Here is a 26,605-nt window from a genome sequence, read left to right on the forward strand (position 1 = left end):
TGCTTCAGATTGGGGGGCTGTCTGAAAGCAAGGACTGGTCTGTCTCCCAAGATCTGTGAGAGTGATAGGTCGTCCTTCAGGATAGGTTGTAGATCCTTGATGCGTTGGAGAGGTTTTAGTTGGGGGCTGAAGGTGATGGCTAGTGGCGTTCTGTTTTCTTGTTTGGGCCTGTCCTGTAGTCGGTGACTTCTGGGTACTCTTCTGGCTCTGTCAATCTGTTTCTTCACTTCAGCAGGTGGGTATTGTAGTTGTAAGAATGCATGATAGAGATCTTGTAGGTGTTTCTCTGTCTGAGGGGTTGGAGCAAATGCGGTTATATCGTAGCGCTTGGCTGTAGACAATGGATCGAGTGGTATGATCTGGATGAAAGCTAGAGGCATGTAGGTAGGAATAGCGGTCAGTAGGTTTCCGATATAGGGTGGTGTTTATGTGACCATCGCTTATTAGCACCGTAGTGTCCAGGAAGTGGATCTCTTTTGTGTGGACTGGTCCAGGCTGAGCTTGATGGTGGGATGGAAATTGTTGAAATCATGGTTGAATTCCTCAAGAGCTTCTTTTCCATGGGTCCAGATGATGAAGATGTCATCAATGTAGCGCAAGTAGAGTAGGGGCATTAGGGGACGAGAGCTGAGGAAGCGTTGTTCTAAGTCAGCCATAAAAATGTTGGCATACTGAGACTGGGAATGGATGAGTCATTACACAAAGTAAAATTATTTCCCCATGGTATTTCTCCCTCCCACCCCACCCCCCACTGTTCCTCTGATATTCTTGTTAACTGCTGGAATTAGCCTACCTTGCTTGTCACCATGAAAGGTTTTCCTCCTTTCCCCCCCTGCTGTGGGTGATGGCTTATCTTAAGTGATCACTCTCCTTACAGTGTGTATGATAAACCCATTGTTTCATGTTCTCTGTGTGTGTGTATATAAATCTCTCCTCTGTTTTTTCCACCAAATGCATCCGATGAAGTGAGCTGTAGCTCACGAAAGCTTATGCTCTAATAAATTTGTTAGTCTCTAAGGTGCCACAAGTACTCCTTTTCTTTAAATGGTTTTGAGTTTCACAACCAATTCAAAACAGCCGTCACTTCACTCACAGCCGACTGAATATAGGCCTAATTTCAAACGAACAGGGGTAGATTTAGGATTTCATATCAAAACCAAATAATTTGTTGAATGCAATAAGACCCACTTAGAGAACAGATATGCATGGACCCAAGATGATGAGCAGCACTCCCTGCTAAACGCTGTTGATGCAAGAAGAGAAGGAGAGAGATGGGATGAGGGATTCACCAGTACAGGAGCCAGGGATCACACATATATTCATGTAACATCCAGAATGTGTGGTATCTGGATATTCAGCATTCATATTAGAATCAGCTTCTAACATTGCACAAAAAGTAATGTAAAAAAATAAGAGTCGGGTTTATTAGAAAATACCTCAGCCAGTATCAGATTAAGAAGCAGCTCATAAAGTGCCCCTCACCTTTAGCCATACTTACAGCAAATTCTCTTGGCTAGGTGTTTACATCCTTTCTTTCAGCTTTGAACCTTGCTACACTGATCCATTTCTCAGTCATCTCAGGAATAGATCGATGCTGTGGTTTTCAACTGTGGTCCACAGACCCCTGGGGATACACAGACTATGTCTAAGATTTCCAAATGTGTCTGCATTGCCATTCAAAAATTTGTAGGGGTCCGCAATTGAAAAAGTTTGAAAACCACTGGATTAGTGTAAAAACCACTTATAAGGGGATACAATGCTAGACTTTTCAAAAGCTTCAGCTAGTGCAGAACATGAGCTGCCTATGTTACACTTGTGATCAGTGATGCATTTGAGGACCATTATGTCTTTAAACACTTCAACTGCCTTGAGTACACTATCAGAGACCATGTGTGACATTTCACTCCATATGTTTATGGAAATATGCTCATGAATGTAAACATAATGTAACTGGAATATGCTTTATGCAAAAGGTCTCTTCTAAGGTATCATTACAAAGCTTATAATCTACTGAGTGTTTTCATCCTATTTGTATGAATGTATCATTCTTGTATCTGAAGCTAGAAATATGAAGTATTACTCTGAAGTCCTATTGTAACTATGCAAAGTGTGGGCCATTAATGGTGGCTTGGAATCTTGATAGCTCCCATTAACTAGGGCAATTGGTTGTAAATGGCTCTGTTTACTTGTAAACCTTCCTTTATAGTGGATGCCAGCCAGTGGGTAATGAAGTCTCACAGGACATGTGAACATGTCACATGATACTGGAATCCATCTTAAACTTAGTGTTTTTCCATTTAGAAGGAAGGGTGCGAACCCAGAGAGAGAAATGATTCCCTCCTTGTGTCAAAGATATAAAAGGGGGTGGAACAGAACAAAGGGGCTGCCAGACATGAGGAATCCCCTAGTTACCACCTAAGCTGGAACTAACAAGAACTGTACAGGGAAAAGGATCGGGCCCAGACTAAGGAATCTAGTCTGTGAAAGAAGATTACTGGAACATCTCTGAGGGTGAGATTTACCTGTATTCAGTTTCTTAAATGTATTAGGCTTAGACTTGCATGTTTTGTTTTAGTTTGCTTGGTAACTTACATTGTTCTGTCTGTTATTACTTGACACCACTTAAATCCTACTTTTTATACTTAATAAAATTAATTTTGTTTATTAGTAAACCCAGAGTAAGTGATTAATACCTGGGGAAGCAAACAGCTGTGCATCTCTATCAGTGTTATAGAGGGTGGACAATTTATGAATTTACCCTGTGTAAGCTTTATACAGAGTAAACTGGATTTATCTGGGGTTTGGATCCCATTGGGAACTCCGTGTCTGGGATGGAGATAAGTGACCTGCTGAGCAGGCTTAGGTTAAAATCTGCAGCTTTGGGGGCTTGGACCAGACCTGGGTCTGTATTGCAGCAGACTAGCATGTCTGGCTCAACAAGTCAGGGTTCTGGAGTCCCAAGCTAGCCGTGGAAAACAGGCTCAGAGGTAACTTTAGCATGTCAGGTGACAGTCCCAAGGGGATCTCTGTGACCAAACCCATAACAGGTCTCTCTTTCTCTCTGTGAGAAAACAGCAAAGGAGATAAGTGGAGGCTCCTGAGCCAGCCTTTCTGTGTTAACAAGCAGCGCTTTGATAGAAGGACATTTTCAGCGTTGGGTCCTTTACTCTAACTTATTTCCCACCTTGGTTTGAGAGAGCCAAGTCAGTTTACCTTCAAGGCATCCTCCCTCCAACCCTCTCCCTCCTCCTGTCTCTTGAAAAGGCTATGTATTAGGGAGCATACAAGTAGCTTAAACAGGGATAAGCAGTTTTAATGCTGACATAAAATGACATCCCAGGTGAAGAGAGCCCATATTCTAAATGTATTTTGTATGCTTTTGTAGTGCTCCAATATGCATGCACCTGTAGGGTGAAATGAAATGCATGCTGAAGTGATCCAAATAAAATTTTTCTATGCTCAACTCAAATAATAAAAACAATGAGGAGTCTGGTGACACCTTAAAGACTAACAGATTTATCTGGCCATAAGCTTCTGTGGGTAAAAAACCCCACTTCTTCAGATGCATGGAGTGAAAATTACAGATACAGGCATATATGTATATAGGCAAATGAAGAGAAGGGAGTAACCTTACAAGCGGAGAACCAATATTGAAGGCCAATTTACTCAGGGTGGATGTGGTCCCTCCCAATAATTGTTGAGAAGGTATCGATACCAAGAGGGAAAATTGCTTTTGTAGTGAGCCAGCCACTCCTAGTCCCTATTCAAGCCCAAATTGATGGTGTTAAGTTTGCAAATGAATTTAGTTCTGCAGTTTCTCTTTAAAGTTTGTTTTTGAAGGTGTTTTTTTTTTTTTGGTTGAAGAATGGCTACTTTTAATCTGTTATTGAGTGTCCAGGGAGACTGAAGTGTTCTCCTACTGACTTTTGTATGTTACCATTCCTGATGTCTGATTTGTGTCCATTTATCCTTTTATGTACCCTGACTAAACTCGCCTTCAATTGGCCTACCCCTCTGAAACTCAAACAATGTCACCTACCACATTCCTATATAAAGCAGTGATAAAGACTTTGTTTTAGATCTCATTTTTTTCTGGGAAGCAAAGTTGGTTATATACAGAAAGTCAAATAGCCCATATTTCATAAGGTACTCAGGACAAACATTTCATCTTTCTTACTGCTAGAAAGCATTGTGAGATTGTTTCATGAAGATGTACAAGGATGGAAACCTATTGCTTTAACAGATTTCATCTATACTTGTTAACTTAAGTTGTCTCTATGGTTCATAAAAATTATCTGAAAGTTGGCTGCTTATGCCATTAGTCATTGGAACCTTCTAAAACATATACCACAGAACATTTTAGATACAGCAAGGGAAAGGTACATGAAGTGTATTAGATTTCTAACTGAAAAATAAACAGTTATGCATTAATGAGTTTAATAATACAAAAAGTACAAAAAAGCTTCATCGTTTGAATTGTAGGGTTACTTTTTAAAAAGGACCTCACCTGAAAATATATAGAGAGACTGTAAAAAGAAAAGGAGTACTTGTGGCACCGTAGAGACTAACAAATTTATTTGAGCATAAGCTTTCGTGAGCTACAGCTCACTTCATCGGATGCATGCAGTGGAAAATACAGTGGGGAGATTTATATACATAGAGAACATGAAACAATGTGTGTTACCATACATACTGTAATGAGTGATCAGGTAAGGTGACCTATTACCAGCAGGAGAGAAAAAAAAAAAAACCTTTTGTAGTGATAATCAAGGTGGGCCATTTCCAGCAGTTGACAAGAACATGTGAGGAACAGTGGGGGGGGGGGCAGTAAACATGGGGAAATAGTTTTACTTTGTGTAATGACCCATCGACTCCCAGTCTTTATTCAAGCCTAATTTAATGGTGTCCAGTTTGCAAATTAATTCCAATTCAGCAGTCTCTCATTGGAGTCTGTTTTTGAAGTTTTTTTGTTGCAATATTGCCACATTTAGGTCTGTAATCAAGTGACCAGAGAGATTGAAGTGTTCTCCAACTGCTTTTTGAATGTTATAATTCTTGACGTCTGATTTGTGTCCATTCATTCTTTTACGTAGAGACTGTCCAGTTTGGCCAATGTACATGGCAGAGGGGCATTGCTGGCACATGACGGCATATATCACATTGGTAGATGTGCAGGTGAACTAGCCTCCGATAGTGTGGCTGATGTAATTAGGTCCTATGATGGTGTCCCCTGAATGGATATGTGGGCACAGCTGGCAACAGGCTTTGTTGCAAGGATAGGTTCCTGGGTTCGTATTTTTGTTGTGTGGTTGCTGGTGAGTATTTGCTTCAGGTTGGGGGGCTGGTCTGTAAGCAAGGACTGGTCTGTTTTCCAAGATCTGTGAGAGTGAGGGAACGTCCTTCAGAATAGATTGTAGATCCTTGATGCGCTGGAGAGGTTTTGGGGGCCCCAACTAAAACTAAAAAGGCTTGAATAAAGACTGGGAGTGGATGTGTCATTACACAAAGTAAAACTATTTCCCCATGTTTATCTCCCCCCCCCCCCCCGCACCGTTCCTCACACGTTCTTGTCAACTGCTGGAAATGGCCCACCTTGATTATCACTACAAAAGGTTTTTTCTCTCCTGCTAATAATAGCTCATCTTACCTGATCACTCTCGTTACAGTGTATGGTAACACCCATTGTTTCATGTTCTCTGTGTATATAAAATCCCACTACTGTATATTCACTGCATGCATCCGATGAAGTGAGCTGTAGCTCACGAAAGCTTATGCTCAAATAAACGTGTTAGTCTCTAAAGTGCCACAAGTACTCCTTTTCTTTTTGTGGATACAGACTAACACGGCTGCTACTCTGAAACCTGTCATATACACTGTAGTATCTTATCACATCACAAGCAATGATTTGAAGCACAGAACAAAAAAGTTGGAGGGAAGTCACTTTCTTGGGAAAGCTACAAGCTTTGCTGAAATTAGTTCACACAACTATCCTCTCCCCGACTATTTTCAAGGACTTTTATTACCATTTGGTTAAAAAAGGGCTTGAATTGGATAGATAACTTTAGTACCTCAAGCATTTCCATAAACAAAAGACAAGCTACACAAAGTACATACTTGTATGCCTTTCCATATCCAAACAAACACTCATCATTTCTAACATTGGCTATCAACATTAAGAACAAAAACTAAGGGTATATCTACATTGCTGTTAGACACCCATGGCTGGCCCGTGCCAGCTAATGCGACTCAGGCGAAGGGGCTGTTTAACTGCAGTGTAGACGTTCAGGCTTGGATTGTAACCTGGGCTCTGGGACTCTGCGAGGTGGGAGGTTCCCAGAGCCTAGGCTCCAGCCTGAGTGTCTATACCACAGTTCAACAGCCCCTTAGCCAGAGGTCCTTAGCCTGAGTCAGCTGGCATGAGCCAGCCACAGGTGTCTAATTATAGCGTAGGTATACCCTACCAGTCTTGCTGACAGATAGCTTTAGGAATGCATAAAACTCACAACCAAGTAGGGCTCTCCTAATATTTCATATATCGTAGGACTTGATTGTCAATTACTATATTTCTTAGTCTGAAAAGGGGGGAATGCCCATTCTACAGCCCTCATTTCTGCTGCAAATTCTGTGGGGCTAGGAACCTACATGTTAGGACAGGGCAACAGCAAATTCCAGAGCAAGATTAATCACAGTCAATGTCGACTTTTACACATGTGTCTTCTGGTCTATGTAACTCTCTGTGATAGTAGGAAAAGGGATAGCTGGGGGTAAGGACTTTGATAGCAACACTACTGGGTGAATCTCAGCCAGATGCCTAAAACTTTCCATCAAAATGAAGAAGTCATCTGATATTGTGCCTGGTATAACACCCTTATGACAATATTATAAAGGATATCACCTTTATAAAGGCCTTATAAAGCTCCTCTTTAAAAGTTATATTTCACATCACAGACAGAGATATGCTTCCTAGAAGTGCAATCCAGTTTAGCCAACTAAAGGGCAGATGATGAACCCAGAAGCTGTACACTGCCAAAGACAAGGTAGCTGTAAGTATTGGTCAGATCGTGACTACCGGAACCATAGCCCTCTAGCACTGCATGCACAATACAGATGTCATTTTCAAACAACTGCCACTTATTTGGTGTGACAAGTATGAATGGATGCTACAGAAGCAATTAGATTTTCACACTGAAACACTGCGAAATTCAATCAGAGCACACGTGAAACAGCATTGCAGGTAGAACACTAGAAAATCCTCTCTGCTCTTTTCATGTCCTCTTTTGTATGCACAAATTCTCTGTAACAGAATGAACATTTTCAGCTACTGCACTGAAGGTAATTTGTGGAGAATACCATGGATATGGATTCTTAAGAAAAATGCAGGCTGGAATTCAGAAATTACCTCAAAAGAAAAATCTCCCCTTCTACCAAGTTGCTTGTATAAAATCAGCTACAGTAAAACCAAAAGAAACTGAATATTGCAAAAATAATTATAATTAGAAGTCAACCTCAACTGGTCCTTCTAAGACAAATTAAAAAAAAAAAATCACACTGCTATAGCATGACGTTTGGTTCCTGGGCCAGGACACAGATGCAATGCATTTCAGTAGTTAACCCTTCCCTGAAAATATTTTTCTTTGTAGTCATGGACTTCAAAATTGGCTTTACTGGCCTGGAAAAAATAAGCCATTGATGTGTTTGCTGGAACTTTCATAAATAAGAATGGTTGAAGGACTAAACACTGTCAGTAACACTGCTGCTTCCACATTACCAGGTAACTATCACAAAATATACACAGATCAAACAGCATTCATCTCCCATTGGAAACTGAGTCAAGTTATAACTGATCCAGGCTGAAAAAACAAAAAGCAAAACTATTTTCTACAGAGTGCCCAAGAGCTACACTACAGCTGGATGCCAGGAACAAGCAGTGCAAGAATATTACAATACTCGTATTAAGAGCCAAATTTTAAATAATACGATTGTTCAGCCAAGAGTGGTCTCTAGTAAACCGACAGCCTGGGGAGTTTTAGAGCATTTAAACAATCCATGACAAAAAGTTTCATCCTTTGGTTCCCAAAATAGAACCAGGGGTAGGGATACATAACATGTTCTTGGATTTCTTTAACTTTAATTGGTTAATGGTGAACAAATTTCAGCCAGCCTCTGGTATTGGGACAGAGGGAAGGAAATGCAATATGTGCAGAGTCAGAGGATGGTGGCTTACCAACAAGAGCAACTGTGCTACATAAGCTGTGTGTATTCATGGCCTACAGTTATTCTGTTTCTGGATTAACAAAAAAAAAAAAAGTGTTTAGGAGAGAGAGGGCCCAGGTATTTTTTCCCCACCTTAGACTCCTTATACAAGGGGTGGATTAAGTATAAGCTCTGAAAAGGAAACAGGAAAGAGCTAGGGTCATGCCTCCCTGCCCTTTGATTCAGCAAGTAAAGCTGCTCAGCTATGGAGACTACAGTATGCTGTACTCCTTTGAGTGATGGAGCATCAGCAGCAGCAATCTTCCCAACGTACCTGGGAGCTTGACATGCATTTTGTCTCACTGAGTCACGAAATCTCTCATAGCTCCTACAGGTATGGTGAAGCTGTGCCACCATCCTCCACCACATGGATGTGGTTTAAAAGCCACAATTTAATTAGAGTTTTTCCAGATCTTGAATGCAGTATATGACCTTAAGCCTCACTGTCAGCACCCATTCACAACAATGACAATTCCATTGTTGCACCTTAGAGACTAACAAATTTATTTGAGCATAAGCTTTCGTGAGCTACAGCTCACTTCATCGGAGGCATTTGGTGGAAAATACAGAGGGGAGATTTATATACACACACAGAACATGAAACAAGGGGTTTTATCATACGCACTATAAGGAGAGTGATCACTTAAGATGAGCCATCACCAGCAGCGCGGAGGGGAGGGAGGAAAACCTTTCATGGTGACAAGCAAGGTAAGCTATTTCCAGCAGTTAACAAGAACATCTGAGGAACAGTGGGGGATGGGGTGGGGGGAGAAATAACATGGGGAAATAGTTTTACTTTGTGTAATGACTCATCCATTCCCCAGTCTCTATTCAAGCCTAAGTTAATTGTATCTAGTTTGCACATTAATTCCAATTCAGCAGTCTCTCGTTGGAGTCTGTTTTTGAAGCCTGGACACTACGGTGCTAATAAGCGATGGTCACATAACCACCACCCTATATCGGAAATCTACTGACCGCTATTCCTACCTACATGCCTCTAGCTTTCATCCAGATCATACCACACGATCCATTGTCTACAGCCAAGCTCTATGATATAACCGCATTTGCTCCAACCCCTCAGACAGAGAAACACCTACAAGATCTCTATCATGCGTTCCTACAACTACAATACCCACCTGCTGAAGTGAAGAAACAGATTGACAGAGCCAGAAGAGTACCCAGAAGTCACCTAGTACAGGACAGGCCCAACAAAGAAAAGAACAGAACGCCACTAGCCATCACCTTCAGCCCCCAACTAAAACCTCTCCAACGCATCATCAAGGATCTACAACCCAGCCTGAAGGATGACCCATCACTCTCACAGATCTTGGGAGACAGGCCAGTCCTTGCTTACAGACAGCCCTCCAAAACTGAAGCATATACTCAACAGAACCACTAACCCAGGAACCTATCCTTGCAACAAAGCCCGTTGCCAACTCTGTCCACCTATCTATTCTGGGGACACCATCATAGGGCCTAATCACATCAGCCACGCTATCAGAGGCTCGTTCACCTACGCATCTATCAATGTGATATGCCACCATGTGCCAGCAATGCCTCTCTGCCATGTACGTTGGTCAAACTGGACAGTCTCTACATAAAAATAAATGGACACAAGTCAGATGTCGAGAATTACAACATTCAAAAACCAACTGGAGAACACTTCAATCTCTCTGGTCACTCGATTATAGACCTGAGGGTGGCTATCCTTCAAAAAAAACTTCAAAAACAGACTTCAACGAGAGTTTGCTGAATTGGAATTAATTTGCAAACTGGATACAATTAACTTAGGCTTGAATAGAGACTGGGGAATGGATGAGTCATTACACAAAGTAAAACTATTTCCCCATGGTATTTCTCCCCCCACTGTTCCTCAGATGTTCTCGTTAACTGCTGCAAATAGCCTACCTTGCTTGTCACCATGAAAGGTTTTCCTCCCTCCCCCGCCCCACTGCTGGTGATGGCTCATCTTAAGTGATCACTCTCCTTACAGTGTGCATGATAAAACCCATTGTTTCATGTTCTGTGGGTGTATATAAATCTCCCCTCTGTATTTTCCACCAAATGCATCTGATGAAGTGAGCTGTAGCTCACGAAAGCTTATGCTCTAATAAATCTGTTAGTCTCTAAGGTGCCACAAGTACTCCTTTTCTTTTTGCGAATACAGACTAACATGGCTGCTACTCTGAACAAACTTACACTGTTGTAAGCCATAAGTCATTCCATCCAGGGTTTGAGGAGATCTCATGAAGGTGAAAAAAAGAGACTTCATTTTTAAACTGCTATCCATTTGCTATCCACATGCTGTGGTGGAATTACTATTATAGAACTAAATATCTGTACAGAGAACAGGTTTCAATGTTAAAGTAGTACATGGGAAATAGACAGTATTTCCATTTTGTGGAACTGTCCATTTGATTTGATGGCAAGATGACATGCTCTGAGGCTATTCCTTGATGTTGCCTTGCCATTGCCCTGAACTGCCTGTAGTCATTTGCATCACTGCAGGGCGGAAGTATAGTGTTCACATTGCTCTGGTGTGAAATACTACATAAGTTGTAGGGCAACAGTGAATCAGGCCCACAGATTTTCTTCCTAGCTGTTTCATGGATATTCAGTGCTGTAACTTCAGCAACAGCTTTGTACCAAAAGCCTCAAAGGAAAAGAGGGAAAAAGAGAGCACACAGCACAACTGGAAAGAATTAGGGTCAGTTTGCAAGGCTGGAATTCAGTTTGGGAGGCAGGATAAGAATAGAAGACCTGCAACTTCACATACTTAAGTTCCTGATTTCCTAACTCTACGGAGCATATAATTTAGCCGCCACTAGAGATGCAATAGTATTTTTAAAAAGCAGTCATCCACTTATCTAGTATGGCATGTTGCATACCGTTCAAGGTCAAGTAGAACAATTCCGCTGGCATCCTTTCATAACCTCCTCTCCATACACACATGCACATAGTCCTTTCATAGGACTATTTATGGTACTGTGAACTGTGCCTATAGTAAGAGCAAAGGATAGAATTAGAAGTTCCCAGCTCTGCCATAGACTTACTGCGTGAGCTGGCAAATCACTTGAAGCTCAAATACTATGGCGATGGGGGCCATGTAAAGTATAAAATACAGTCTTCGTTGTGGGTAAGGACTACTACACTGATCCTATGGAAGACTGAAGCACAGAGTATTCTAAAGATGAATTGACTAGCAACAGTAAAATGCTTTGTAAACAACAATAAAAAGGCACAACAACTACTACTGTTTGTACAGTGCTTGACAATGGGGCTCCATTCTTGGCTGGTCCCTAGGGACTATTGTACTAAGTATTAATAATGAAATAATTGAAAGCATTCTCACAATCTAGAACCTTTAGGTTCCGTTCAACCCATAGGAAGGATGCATCTTGAGTCTCAACGGGGTCTGTGCTATTCAGTTGAATTTACCCTACAAAGCAGAAATGAGTTTTAAATGGTCCTGAGACCCGAAACGGCAATTTCAGTGTTTTGAGGTGTACAGGATGAGTCCTTTAGCAGGGCACAACACTGGTATTTTGTGGGCTGACAGTCACGAGGGAACAAGGTATACAGGGAGATGAAAACAGCACAAGTGCACGCACACGCACACGCGCACACACACACAAAATAAGCAGAGGTGTCAGCGTGCATGGCCTATCAGGAAACACCTACGATCAGAGATAGGTTTACACAGTTTGAAGTAGTTTAAATAAGAAAACAAGATATAGAAAAAGCCTATGAGACTCCATTACCCTGGACTCCTTCCAGACCTTCATGACGATTCAGGAAAATTCGTTTGTCCACTATTTTAGTTCTGCTGGGCCACAGTTTAACTCCCCTCGCTGGTATGCGCTTGATTAATACAATCACGTTGAAAACTTCAGGGCCAGCATAGTAATCCACCAGCTATTTAAGGACTACACTGTGTGTAAAGCTGATACACTTCAATGAGAAAATTTACATCATACATTAGCTACACACAATTTTAAAAGTTATTTTGAAATTATATGATGTTCCCCTGGTTATCCTTAAAGGCATTTTGATTACTAAACACTTCAGTGTTTGCAGCTTTGATTAGTTATTTCTTTATTTCCCTGGATGTAGACAAGACCTTCATTTTTGCATCAAGGCATTTTTCTTGACAAAGTTTATCTAAGGTGAAACCACAACCTTAAAAGCTACTACCCACCATGAGAGGTAAACTCTATTGTTACTAGAAATAGACCTAAAGCAGGATTTGGATCCTGACTGAAATTTCCCCACATTTCCTAATGTTTACACCCAGCTCTTGTTTTGGGACCATCTCCGGTAATTTCTATTTTGGGGTCTAATCACTCTAAGGTAAAAACTTAATTGATTTTACTTCACTCTCATCATTTGGGTATAGTAAAACCTCAGAGTTATGAGCACAAGTTTCAAACTGACCAGTCAATCACACACCTCATTTGGAACCGGAAGTACACAGGCAGCAGAAGAGACCATACATGCATACATGGCAAATACAGTACTGTACAGTGTGAATGTCAACTATTAAAAAAAGGGGGGAAGTTTAAAAAAGATTTGACAAGCTAAGGAAACTGTTTCTGTGCTTGTTTCGTTTAAATTAAGATGGCTAAAGGCAGCATTTTTCTTCTGCATAGTAAAGTTTCAAAGCTGTATTAAGTGAACGTTCAGTTGTAAACTTTTGAAAGAACCACCATAACCTTTTGTTCAGAGTTACGAACATCCTCCATTCCTGAGGTGTTCGTAACTGAGGTTCTACAGTACTTAGAGTTTAAAGGTAAATAGCTGTAACCAGACAGCATTGTTTTATTGAATCCACACTTTTGTTTGTTTGCTTGCTTTTTTAAACCATTAAGGTGCATCAGAAACGAAGGCAGGTAGAGAGTAATGACTGCTTGCAGCTTAAACTTTTCCTGCCATAACAAATTAAAAAATTAGAATAATCTATTCACTAATTAACCAGATTACATACCATTAAATTGACATCTTCATGTCTGAGTCACCAGCTAAACATACTGTCCAAAGATCAGATACTTTTTAGCCTGCATCATTAATTGTGGCAGATGGGTTTGGTGGTTCTAATCAGCTTCCAAGAGCATTATTGTAAGGTCTAGAGCCAATATTCTTGCTTCTTAACAAAATATGAAGCCAGCACCGCTTTTCCTTGAATGCTCACCAGTTATGAGATGTATTTTATTAACTTCTCATTCCCAGCAGGAAATGATTGGTGGTTCCCCATACTATAGTTCCCTGAAATACATTCATAAACCAGGGATTTCTATAAGGTGTTCATACAGACATAAATCCTTCCCTCTCCCACTAAGACACCAAAAAAGGCCATATCTTGAAGTTGACACATACCTTAATCACTCCAGGTGAAATACATCCGTCTGGCCAAATCACGATCAACTCTCTCTGTCTATAACTGTATTTATTTTTAAATCCTTGGCACAAACTTCCAAGCACATCATTAAATATTTATCACATGGCATTCATAGTAGAGCAATAAAGTTAACTTAGAACTCCACCCACTGTGTTTTCATGAAGTATTTTCCTTGGAAATAAGCTTGAAGTCTGATCACATCTATCTTAATACACAGCCATCTCCCGTAATAAAATGTCTTGAACAAATTCCTTTCAGCAACTCCCTTATACTTATGTTTTGCAGAACTGACTTAAACCCTTGCATAATTAAAACTAAAATCGTACAAATGAAGATGTCTGAAAGACGAGTTTCATTTTAAATTTACAATGCTCCCAAGGAACCGTGCGGTAGATTTCGGGACAGGGAGTTAATCTTCTGAAAACAGCCAACATTACACATGGGGCGGGATAACCTAAATAATGAACACCAGGCACTTACCTTCACTAGTAGCTGCATTCTTTTGGGCTTTGGTCGGTGTGTGATCTGTACTTGAACTCACGTCGGATGAGATGCTTGAGCTGCCTTTGCCTGCAAAAAAGCATTGGAGAGAAACAGGGTGAACATTAACAGCAGAGGAGAAGAATCCTCAATATCAGACTTTGGGACAATGCCAAGTTCAGTGGCTGATGTTCAGTTTGTACTGGGAAGGGGCAAGAGGTAAATGCATTATAGTCTACAGAATAAGCATCCTTTTAATTAGGGTTGCAAGTCTCACCTGCTTTGGGGAGGCTCCCATTGCAGATTTTCATAGCTCCATAATAAATTTAAAATTTTAATTAGTAATTAGTAGTTGCAAGAGAAGAACTGTACTTTCACCAAACATTACTAATGCAAAAGGTAGCCCAAGTAAAGGAAAATAGGTATTGACCCTGCTTGATTAACATGTGGATTGAATCAAAATTTCTAACAGACTGGTCTATATCAGACTATAATCACTAAAAGCACAATAACCAGGGAGGGAGACTGCATGGTGTTGAAGTTAAGGCCTTGCACTAAAACTCAGAAGATCTGGGTTCCATGCCCAGCTCTGTCACCAACTTTCAATGCAACATTGGGCACATGCCTTTATTATATTCACATTTCACCAATTGGGAAGTTGCTTAATTGCATAGCTGATTGACTAAACTTATGGTTTAGTATGAAAAATGTTCAAGAGACCCAATAACCAAACGTAACCAAAATTTATTGTCTAAAGACAAAAAACAGTACAATACAAAAGGAAATACACATACTCTTTTCTCCAGGAAGTAATTCTCATCTCTCAGCATATTTTCCTTACACAGAAGGTACACCCTCCCAAGACCACTGGTATTTGCAGGATGGTTCCTTACAAGTTAGAAATCATTTCGTACATCACATAAGATCCAACCCCACAGTTTGTACCAGCACTTTAACGTGTGGTTCTGTATACTAGCCTTCCAGGTCCTGTTCTGTGAAGCTATCTTTGCAGAATATTAATGTATTTTTCCTTTGATCTGTTTATTATCCACTTAGGCCAAATGGTGAGTTGTCCTGTTCCAAGATATTGTGGGATATAGCAGTGAACAAGAGCGAACAGCATTGTGGGGAAAAATACAATTTAGCTGGCATAACTGCTCAACATTCATACATACAATATCCATACTGTGCGCTTAATACATATTTAATGTAGTGAAGTAATGCCTATGGCAAACATTGTCTGTTCCCTGTTTGCCAGATTCTTACCTATCTTACAGGGGTATGAGAGAATAAAATGCATTAATTGTGAGGTGTGTAGATACTATGGTTACGTGAAGCCATATAAACACCTAGACAGACAACTTAACTTTGGAAACATTGTTGGCAGCCTCAACAATCAATTCACATGGACACTGAACGATCTTCAGCCGAGGCATGGTCCCTCCAGAGCAGGATTAAGGCACTTTGCCAGCATCCCAGGCTTGATCTGTTCTGAAGATGCATATGTTCACCCTCCTCCATGACCACTAAAACCACAGCTGTTAAATATTTCTTTAGTGTTGAACAACATACAAGGTAAAGAGTGCAGGTGACAGTTTATTGTTACTGGCTTAACATTTACCAAACAGCAATATCATCTGTTAACCAATGGTCTCTACATCAGAGGGTAAAGCTATGGTATCTCCGATAGCACTCTGAGAAAACTATTGCCAAAGACTGACATTTTGATGGCAACTATTGTACCTGGCAGCCTTATGATTACAGCAATCAATGGACTGTAAACCAACAGAAAATTTCCCAAACACCTACAAATAAAAGGGTTACGTTGGCAGACAAACTGCTCAAAATAGTTACTGTATTTCCTTTTCACATGGCTCAGAGTAATTAAAAAAAATTCAAGTCAATGGGTCACATCTAAACAGGAAAATGAATCTGTTTCTATTACCTCTCACCTTATCACATTGCTTGAAGTGACAACATTCTGGAACTAATTTATTGTTGCTTTCTCCTGTTTTTTTACTAGAAGCCAGGATAATGCAATGCTAATTGGCATAAGCTTTGTTCATATCTCTTGCCACATTCCACTACATCAGTGTTTTCAACCTGTGGTCCGTGGACCCTGGAGATCTGAAAACTATGTCTAAGACTTCCAAAGGGGTCCATACCTTCATTTGAAATTTTTTAGGGGTCCTCATATGGGGGAAAAAAGTTGAAAGTCACTGCACTACACCAACACTCTTGGGTCCATCAGCACAGTTATGGTGTATTCTGATACAAAGTAAAAACAAAGAAAGCAGCTATGGTGGGGAGGAAAAATTAACATAGAATAAAACTCGAGAGCTAGAACATAAAAGATTGAGTGCTGTTTCGGGTTGACACCTTTCTAATTCCTGATAACGACAATCATGAGGCCCCACCCCCACTCCGCCTCTTCCCCCAGCCCTGACCCCCTCACCGCCGTTGCTTGCTGGATCATCTCCAGGAGTCTGCCTGCAGGTAGGAGGCGGCCCCAGCTGAGCAGGGGCTGGTGTAGGTTAACGATCCTGTCCCCCTCTCCACCCCGTAGTAACCGTGGTTTTGGTTCAGGTGCCATTTAGGGTTGCCAGGTCCCCTTTTTGACCAGACTTTCCAGTTGAAAACTGGGCACTTGGCAACCCTAAATGGCACCCAGACACAGAAGCCAAAAACCAGCTGGGGTGTCAATCCTAGTGTTCTTACCTTGTTTTTTGTCTGAGGACCCAAAAGTAGGAGAAAGATGTAATGGGAAAAAATCTAGGCTTGTAAGAGGAGATAAGATTAGAGAGTGAAGGAAGATAAGAGGGGAGGGTTTTTAAATGGACAGTGTGGAACAAGGCGGTTACTTAAAAGAACAAACCAAATTTAAAAGCAAAGTTGACACACAAAGAAAAGCAGAACTGAATCTCCACTGAGTTAGCACTATGGGGCCGGATTCAGTTTAGGCTAGCATATCCTTACCCAGACGATATCTACATTATAGCAAAGACTTTTCCTGCAAGCACAGACTGGTACTCACACTTGTTAAGTATTGCCAAGGAACAAGCTATGACTTTTCTACAGCCACAACTGTGAGTAACAAAGATCAACCAATCAGCAATGCATTTGATAGTTCTAAGGAAATGAAGGCATACAATACAGTTACATTTAAGAAGTGTCCTATAGCCCAAGTATATTACAATTACCTTCAGCAGAAGAATGTTAAGCAAAGCCGTTTAAAGTTATGGTGGTTTTTTTTTTAATAAAGTTACATTATATGCAGAAAACTAGCTGACACTATGTTTCTGTCACTTGAGTAAACCTATAATCATAGGAATGTTAGCAAGAGACTTTTCTGATCTGTTATTTCAATCAAGCATTCCTTAGGGTTCTGCATTAAAGTATGCCTGGTTTTCATAACATTTGGCTGTAAGGAGGTCTGCTCTTTTAAACGTGCCACAGCAAAATGAGAATTTAACGTTTTTTTAATGGGAAATGACTGTTGAATATGCAAACCTAAGGGCCTTCTCAAACCAGGTACTGCCACTTATGCCTTAGATCACTCCCAGAGAAGCAGTCTCCTCCATAAAATTGCTCAAGTTGATACGTTCCCTGATATGCGAGATGAGTATGGAGTGGGGGTATATTAAGGGGCCAGGAAGATTAAAAAGAAACACCTGAGCTAACTGGGGGGAGGTAACCAAAAGTTTTCATCAGAGCCCATATTCTCATCAGCAAGTGTGGTCGTCTTTAAACTTAAAAGAATATTAACCAAAAGTAACTTGGCTAGCACATTGCTTCAATTGCTCTGATGCAGGGACAAGGAGAGAATGGAGGTGTATGAAACGCACAGTCCTTTACAAGACCTCCCAAGTTAATAGGCCTCCCAGCTTTGGTGTCAGGGTTTGTGGTGGGAGAAATCAAGTTATGCATAGAGTACAGAAGGCATAGGGTTGCCAAGTTTTGTTTTGGGGGTGAGGGTTATATTTTATTTTTAAACACAAGCTTCAGGAAGAGACTAAGGTTTTGGGATATTTCACTAGCAAGGACAAAACTCACCTCTGAAAGGAGAGCAGCATTTCCATAGAATATTGTCACATTCTGCTGCAACACAGAAACTGCAAGACTAAACTGATTAAGAGGCTAGAATGGCAAGGTGTGATTAACACTACAATAATCCTTGGAACTATTTCTTCCAATGTGGTGAATTCTTTCACGGGGAAAGGAAATCAGTAACACAAACCATGGACAAGCCACACTTGCCAGCTGCATGTGTGCAACATAAACAGACATTTGCATTGTTGGAGCACAAGGTCTTGTAGTGGGAGCAAAAAAAACTGAGTTTTTCCATTAGTTGTCAATAGTAGTAAGTCCCCCTACAGGCAAGCCACTAGAGCAGAACAACTGAGCAGTTAATAGCAATGTATTACTTAGGATAGGTTTCAGAGTAGCAGCCGTGTTAGTCTGCATCCGCAAAAAGAAAAGGAGGCCTTGTGGCACCTTAGAGACTAACAAATTTATTTGAGCATAAGCTTTCATGAGCTACAGCATCCGATGAAGTGAGCTGTAGCTCACGAAAGCTTATGCTCAAATACATTTGTTAGTCACTAAGGTGCACAAGTCCTTTTCTTTTTTCTTAGGATAGTACATTTCCGTAATTCTCTTGAAATTTCAGTCTATATTATCCACTTTAAATGCACTTTTAACGTTAACAGTAAATTACATGCACTATTGGAATTTAACAAAATATTTTAACAGCTTAAAAATGAGAGAAAAAGAACAATTATACAGAATGATTGTAGCCAGACACCAATTTTGCCACATTATTGTTCTGTTAATATTTTATAATTTCCCACAGAAGCACACAGTTTCAACAGAAAAGATGGTGCCTCAACTCCAGAACAGCCAATAGTCTAGTGCTAACAGAACTCACCAGGGCTGTAGGAGACCTGGTTCAAGTCGTTGCTCCAGAGCAGGTATTTGAACCCAGGTCTCCCTCATCCCAAGTGAGTTCCATAATCCTGGGATTTGGGGTAGAAGGCAACCACCGCTGCCTCTTCCACTTTGCGAATGGCAGCAGAGCCTCCTTTTGAGTTTAGAGCTGCACCAAAAATGTTTTGGTCCAAACTGTTCAATGAATGACTACATTAAGTTACAAATCATTTTGCAGCAACTGAAATTGCAGTTTTCAGCAAATACACGATTAATCCGAAAAAGTTTGCCCTTCTCCCCTCACCCCAATAATTTTGCCATTCAGTGTCTTGTAGGTAGTGCTAGCTTGAGTTTTTGCTTCTCTAAGCAAAGAAAAATTCTGTCCCTCCCAAATAAACAGCCAATAAACATTTTGCTGCTCCAAATATTTTGGTGCCTTAGGCAGCTGCCTCACTCTGCCTCTGAGAAAACTGGCCCTGCTTATAAGCCTGGACTCGTAATGAGCAGCAGCAGCCACCACATGCCAACAATCATAAATTGCATCTATTAATTTAAAAACCAGAAACAAAACCAACCCAAACAAAAAAAAAAAAAGACAGTAAAAGTCCTGCAGTCCGGAATAAATTTCAAAAGCAGCATTGGGAGGAGTCTATAACCGCAGAAAATTTCAATGAAACAGACAGCAAGCAAAAGCAGATTCTTACATGATACCCCTATCCCTCTCTCAAAAATACACATTGCATTAAGAGGAACCTTTTGATATTTCAACATAAATATCCCACTCCCAGATTGTTACAGACCCTTACACAGGTTTACAGGGGAGAAGCACACCATGAGTGCAGCCTGCACAAGAGCATGACAAGTTGAGGAAATCTATCCAGTAACAGGAGACAACTAATTCCACACTTCTTGGTTGGAGAAAGATGTGCTATCATCATCCACCAAGGGAAAATATTGAAGGTCTACCTTTGTACTATGTTTAACAAAAATACAGGATACTTTAAACAAAAAAAGGAGTTGAGTTAAACAGGAAAATGACTGGATATCTGACTCATTTTGGAATGACAAGTGATCAGCGGTTTGATGTTTTCAAGCCAATAAAAATAGGCTTTATGATTACTATGGGACAAATTAGAACCTATTTTACAAAGCTGTGCAGGAAAATATGGGGACAGGTGTATGTTATGTGCACCACAGGTAGAAGTGAAGGGAAACAGCAGCCTCCGCAGGAGTACTCCTCCCCCTCCCATGCAAGTGGGCAAAGAGGAGATTGAACTTTAGGCAAATAGTTTCAGACACCGTCCCCACCCCCCCAAAAAATGCACTTTCCACTGAAAAACAGTCAAAAAAAATTGCCAAGTTCTACTAGTAATTAGAGTCCAGATCATAGGACTCTAGACTCACTGGAAAAGATGTGATTTATAACACTGCAAACGAGGAACTGTTATCTATATCTTTACTATAGATTTGAATTTTTCTCGTCTGATCTACCTAATAGATATGAACCATGATGCTTACCTGTAAATACCACTCTTTCCCTTTCTCCTAGATCAACATGCATTCATTGATCTTTCCCCAAATACAGCTTAATTTTTCCTCTTAACACTTCAAAATATGGTTTTTAAAGCATGTACATAGATCTGATACAAATGTCTTTTCTACCTGTAATTGCTAAAGATACTGATCAGTGTAATGTGTCTGTCTTTAAAACCTCTCTGATATCTTCTTGCACTGAGCGCTGCCCTACATAGGTGCTTTACTTTTAGAAGTGTTATTTTTATAAGTTTCTTTACAGTAACTGACAACCCACTGTAGTAGCTGGGCTTGAAGGAATATCTGGCTTCTATTTCTACAGAAGATGTACTTTGAATAAATGAATAAGTACAGTAAAACTCGTTTTGGACAACACACCATTGACTAATATCAAAACAAAACAAAAACCACTTTGGAGTATATAATCTCCTTGGCATGAACGCAGATTTGGCTGGGTTACATTCCCTAACTATTGCTTAGTAGACTTTTACTTAATAAATGAGGTGCCCTATAATCCTTTTCTTGAACTATCTGACCTATCTTGAACATACCTGAATTAAAGAATAATATTTACATATTCATCCTACAATTCTACCATATAAAAAAATCCACAGAAGTTCAGTTTGAGTAATATTTCAAGAGAGCTTTAATTTGTTCCTTTCTAACATACACGTCCCTTCTGTATCCTTTATAAATAAGGAAACTTTAAATTTATCCCACTTTCAATGTTTATTGATTGAACCCACATCCTCATAATATTTATTGATTACCATAAATTCTTCCCAAATTTGGCTGCGCGGAAGATTCTATTTGTTTATGATATTGGCACAATTCACAACAGACACAAACAAATGCTTTAGTTAGACCCTAAAGGAGTATACTCATTGTACCTAAACAACTTAGCCCTAGTCTACACTAGGAGTTGAGGTCGAATTTAGCAGCGTTAAATCGATTTAACCCTGCGCCCGTCCACACAACAAAGCCCTTTTTTTCCCCCGACTTAAAGGGCTCTTAAAAATCTATTTCCTTACTCCACCCGACAAGGGGATTTGCGCTGAAATCCACCTTGCTGAGTTGAATTTGGGGTACTGTGGACACAATTAGACAGTATTGGCCTCCGTGAGCTATCCCAGAGTGCTCCATTGTGACCGCTCTGGACAGCACTCTCAACTCAGATACACTGGCCAGGTAGACAGGAAAAGGCCTGTGAACTTTTGAATTTCAATTTCCTGTTTGGCCAGCGTGGCAAGCTGCAGGTGACCATGCAGAGCTCAAAATCAGCAGAGGTGACCATGATGGACTCCCAGAATCGCAAAAGAGCTCCAGCATAGACCGAATGGGAGGTACGGGATCTGATTGCTGTATGGGGAGAAGAATCTGTGCTATCAGAACTAAGTTCCAGTTTTTGAAATGCCAAAACACTTGTCAAAATCTCCCAGGGCATGAAGGACAGAGGCCATAATAGGGACCCGAAGCAGTGCTGCGTGAAACTTAAGGAGCTGAGGCAAGCCTACCAGAAAACCAGAGAGGTAAACGGCCGCTCCGGTTTGGCGCCCAAAACATGCCGCTTCTATGATGAGCTGCATGGCATTTTAAGGGGTTCAGCCACCACTACCCCAGCTGTGTTGTTTGATTCCTTCAATGGAGATGGAGGCAACAAGGAAGCAGGTTTTGGGGACGAGGAAGATGATGAGGAGGAGGCTGCAGATAGCTCCCAGCAAGAAAGTGAAGAAACTGGTTTTCCCAACAGCCAGGAACTGTTTCTCACCCTGGACCTCGAGCCAATACCCCCCGAACCCACCCAAGGCTGCCTCCTGGACTCACCAGGGGCAGAAGGGACCTCTGGTGAGTGTACCTTTTAAAATACTATACATGGTTTAAAAGCAAGCATGTTTAATGATTAATTTGCCCTGGCATTCACGGCTCTCCTGGATGTACTCCCAAAGCCTTTGCAAAAGGTTCCTGGGGAGGGCAGCCTTATTCCATCCACCACGGTAGCACACTTTACCACTCCAGGCCAGTAGCACGTACTCTGGAATCGTAGAACAAAGCATTGCAGTGCATGTTTGCTGGCGTTCAAAAAACATCCGTTCTTTATCTCTGTGTTATCCTAAGGAGAGTGATATCATTCATGGTCACCTGGTTGAAATAGGGTGCTTTTCTTAAGGGAACATTCAGAGGTGCCCACTCCTGCTGGGCTGTTTGCCTTGGCTGAACAGAAACGTTCCCTGCTGTTACCCACGGGGAGGGACTAGCCACACGCTGGGGAGGCAAAATGCGACCTTGTAACGAAAGCACATGTGCTATGTATGTAATGTTAACAGCAAGGTTTACCGTGAAAGAGTGTACCCATTGTTCTATAAAATGTGTCATTTTAAATACCACTGTCCCTTTTTTTCCTCCACCAGCTGCATGTGTTTCAAGGATCACAGGATTTTCTCCTTCCCAGAAGCTAGTGAAGATTAGAAGGCGAAAAAACCGCACTCATGATGAAATGTTCTCTGAGCTCATGCTGCCCTCCCACATTGACAGAGCACAGACGAATGCATGGAGGCAGACAATGTCAGAGTGCAGGAAAGCACAAAATGACCGGCAGAAGAGGTGGCAAGCTGAAGAGAGGGCTGAAGCTGAAAGGTGGCGGCAGTGTGATGAGAGGAGGCAGAATTTGATGCTGAGGCTGCTGGAGGATCAAATTAATACGCTCCAGTGTATGCTTGAGCTGCAGGAAAGGCAGCAGGAGCACAGACCACTGCTATAGCCCCTGTGTAACCAACCGCCCTCCTCCCCAGGTTCCATAGCCTCCTCACCCAGATGCCCAAGAATGCGATGTGGGGGCCTCCGGCCACCCAGCCACTCCACCCCAGAGGATTGCCCAAGTAACAGAAGGCTGGCATTCAATAAGTTTTAAGCTTTTAAAGTGCTCTGTGGCCTTGTCCTTCCCTCCTCAACCACCCCTCCTTGGCTACCTTGGTAATTATCCCCCTATGTGTGTGATGAATTAATAAAGAATGCATGAATGTGAAGCAACAATGTCTTCATTGCCTCTGCAAGCGGTGATGGAAGGGAGGTGGGGAGGGTGGTTAGCTTAAAGGGAAGTAGGGTGAACCAAGGGGCGGAGGGTTTCAGCAAGGAGAAACAAACAGAACTTTCACACTGTAGCCTGGCCAGTCATGAAACTGGTTTTCAAAGCTTCTCTGATGCGCACCGCACCCTCCTGTGCTCTTCTAACCACCCTGGTGTCTGGCTGTGCGTAACCAGCAGCCAGGCGATTTGACTCAACCTCCCACCCCACCATAAACATCTCCCCCTTACTCTCACAGAGATTGTGGAGCGCACAGCAAGCAGTAACAACAGTGGGAATATTGATTTCACTGAGGTCTAACCAAGTCAGTAAACTGCGCCAGTGCACTTTTAACCATCCAAATGCACATTCTACCACCATTCTGCACTTGCTCAGCCTGTAGTTGAACAGCTCCTGACTACTCTCCAGGCTGCCTGTGTATGGCTTCATGAGCCACGGCATTAAGGGGTAGGCTGGGTCCCCAAGGATAACTATAGACATTTCAACATCCCCAACGGTTATTTTCTGGTCTGGGAAGAAAGTCCCTTCCTGCAGCTTTTGAAACAGACCAAAGTTCCGAACTTGTAAGCATCATGTACCTTTCCTGGCCATCCCACGCTGATGTTGGTGAAACGTCCCTTGTGATCCACCAGTGCTTGCAGCACTATTGAAAAGTACCCCTTGCGGTTTATGTACTCGCTGGCTTGATGCTCTGGTGCCAAGATAGGGATATGGGTTCCGTCTATGGCCCCACCAGTCGGGGAAGCCCATTGCAGCAAAGCCATCCACTATGACCTGCACATTACCCAGGGTCACTACCCTTGATATCAGCAGATCTTTGATTGCGTTGGCTACTTGCATCACAACAGCCCCCACAGTAGATTTGCCCACTCCAAATTGATTCCCGACTGACCGGTAGCTGTCGGGCGTTGCAAGCTTCCACCGGGCTATTGCCACTCGCTTCTCAACTGTGAGGGCTGCTCTCATCTTGGTATTATTGTACCTCAGGGCAGGGGAAAGCAAGTCACAAAGTTCCATGAAAGTGCCCTTATGCATGCGAAAGTTTCGCAGCCACTGGGAATTGTCCCAGACTTGCAACACTAAGCCATCCCACCAGTCTGTGCTTGTTTCCCGAGCCCAGAATCGGCCTTCCACCGCATGAACCTGACCCATTAGCACCATGATGCCCACATTGCCAGGGCACGTGCTTTGAGAGAAGTCTGTCCTCATCACTCTCGTCACCGCGCTGACGTCGCCTACTTGCCCGGTTTCGCTTTGCCAGGTTCTGGTGCTGCATATACTGCTGAATAATGCATGTGGTGTTTAAATGTGTTCCTAATTGACAAAGTGATCTGAGTGGGCTCCATGCTTACCATGTCTGCACAGAAAAAAGGCGCGGAACGATTGAATGCTGTTGCCCCGACGGAGGGAGGGGCGACTGACGACATGGCTTACAGGGTTGGCTTACAGGGAATTAAAATCAACAAAGGGGGTGGCTTTGCGAGAAACTGAATGGCCCCCTCAAGAATAGAACTTAAAACCTCAAAGAAAAACTCAAAACTGGGTTTAGTAGGCCATTGGTTTCATGGAGGGAGGGAGGAGAAAATGAATACAAAACAAATCTGGTCTATTTCTTGTTTTGAGCCACTTCATCTATCTTTATACATCTTGCTGGCAGCAGACTGTGCAGTACGACCGCTAGCCATCGTCATCTCCTGGGTGCTCGGCAGAAGACGGTGCAGTATGACTACTGGCCATCGTCTTCTGCTGGCTGCTGATTAAAAGACAGACACTGCCGGTAGGACTCAACTGCCATGAGACGAAACTTAAAAGGGAAATGACCATGTTTGCCCAGGCACCCCTGACCTAATCGAGGTCGGATGAAAGAGCACCCTGGACTATGTCGACGACTGCTACCAGTCGTACTGCACTGTCTACTGCCAAAAGACAATAAACTGCTGCTATGTAGCAATGCAGTACCGCGTCTGCCAGCACCCAGGAGACATACGGTGACTGTTAGCTGAGTGGGCTCCATGCTTGCTGTGGTATGGCATCTGCACAAGTAACAAGAAAAAAAGGCGCAAAACAATTGTCTGCCCTTGCTTTCACGGAAGGAGGGAGGGAAGGGGGGCCTGACGGCATGTACCCAGAACCACTCGCGACAATGTTTTAGCCCCACCAGGCATTGGGATTTCTACCCAGAATTCAGATGGGCGGTGGAGACTGCAGGAACTGTGGGATAGCTACCCACAGTGCAACGCTCCGGAAGTTGACAGTTGCCTTGGTACTGTGGACACACTCCGCCGACTACATGCACTTAAAGCATTTGTGTGGGGACAAAACGCTGTATAAAAACGCTTTCTACAAAACCGAGTTCTATAAATTCGACCCAATTTCATTGTGTAGACATACCCAAAGACTAAGCCCTGGTCTACAGTGGGCGGGGGGTGGGGGGGAGGATCTAAATTACCAACTTCAGCTACGTGAATAATATAGCTAGCTGAAATCGATATACTTAGATCAACTTACCATGGTGTTTTCACAGCAGTGAGTCAACTGCTGCCGCTCCCCCGTCGACTCTGCTGCACCTCTCGCAGCGCTGGAGTACAGGAGTGCACTCAGGGGTAGATTTATTGCATCTAGACTAAACGCAATAAATCAATCCCAGCTGGACAGATCGCTGCCCACCAATCCGGCAGATAGTAAGACATACCCTAAATGGTTTCAGTTCAGAAGGCATTATAGCATACTTACATTTTAAAAAATCGAAAGAAACCAAGATGTACAAAAAGTTAGTGGACCACCTTAGAAGGCCATAAATTAGACTATACTATTTCAGTAGCAATAAGAACCTGAAGTTTAGGGAACTAAACCAAATGTTTATACCCATCCTTTATGTAATTACTTGAATGAATTTCCTTATTTAGTACCTTTCTGTGACCAAAATAAGGTTAACT

The 26,605-nt window shown here is 42.0% G+C and overlaps 1 protein-coding gene across 4 annotated transcripts in view; it reads right to left on the reverse strand.

Moving 5' to 3' along the window:
* FBXL7 (F-box and leucine rich repeat protein 7) overlaps positions 1–26,605 on the reverse strand; it is a 340,227-nt gene that overhangs the window by 238,311 nt on the left and 75,311 nt on the right. For 3 of the 4 annotated variants that reach the window (XM_038393326.2, XM_038393325.2, XM_043508452.1), the window contains exon 2: positions 14,129–14,218. In XM_038393326.2, the coding sequence (XP_038249254.1) occupies positions 14,129–14,146 (18 nt within the window). In that variant the 5' untranslated portion in view covers positions 14,147–14,218. Of the gene's footprint in view, positions 1–1,498; positions 1,625–14,128; positions 14,219–26,605 lie in introns of those variants that run through there. The other variant, XM_038393332.2, reaches the window with a different exon arrangement.

The sequence above is a fragment of the Dermochelys coriacea genome, chromosome 2, assembly GCF_009764565.3.
Source record: "Dermochelys coriacea isolate rDerCor1 chromosome 2, rDerCor1.pri.v4, whole genome shotgun sequence".
Classification (NCBI taxonomy): domain Eukaryota; kingdom Metazoa; phylum Chordata; order Testudines; family Dermochelyidae; genus Dermochelys; species Dermochelys coriacea.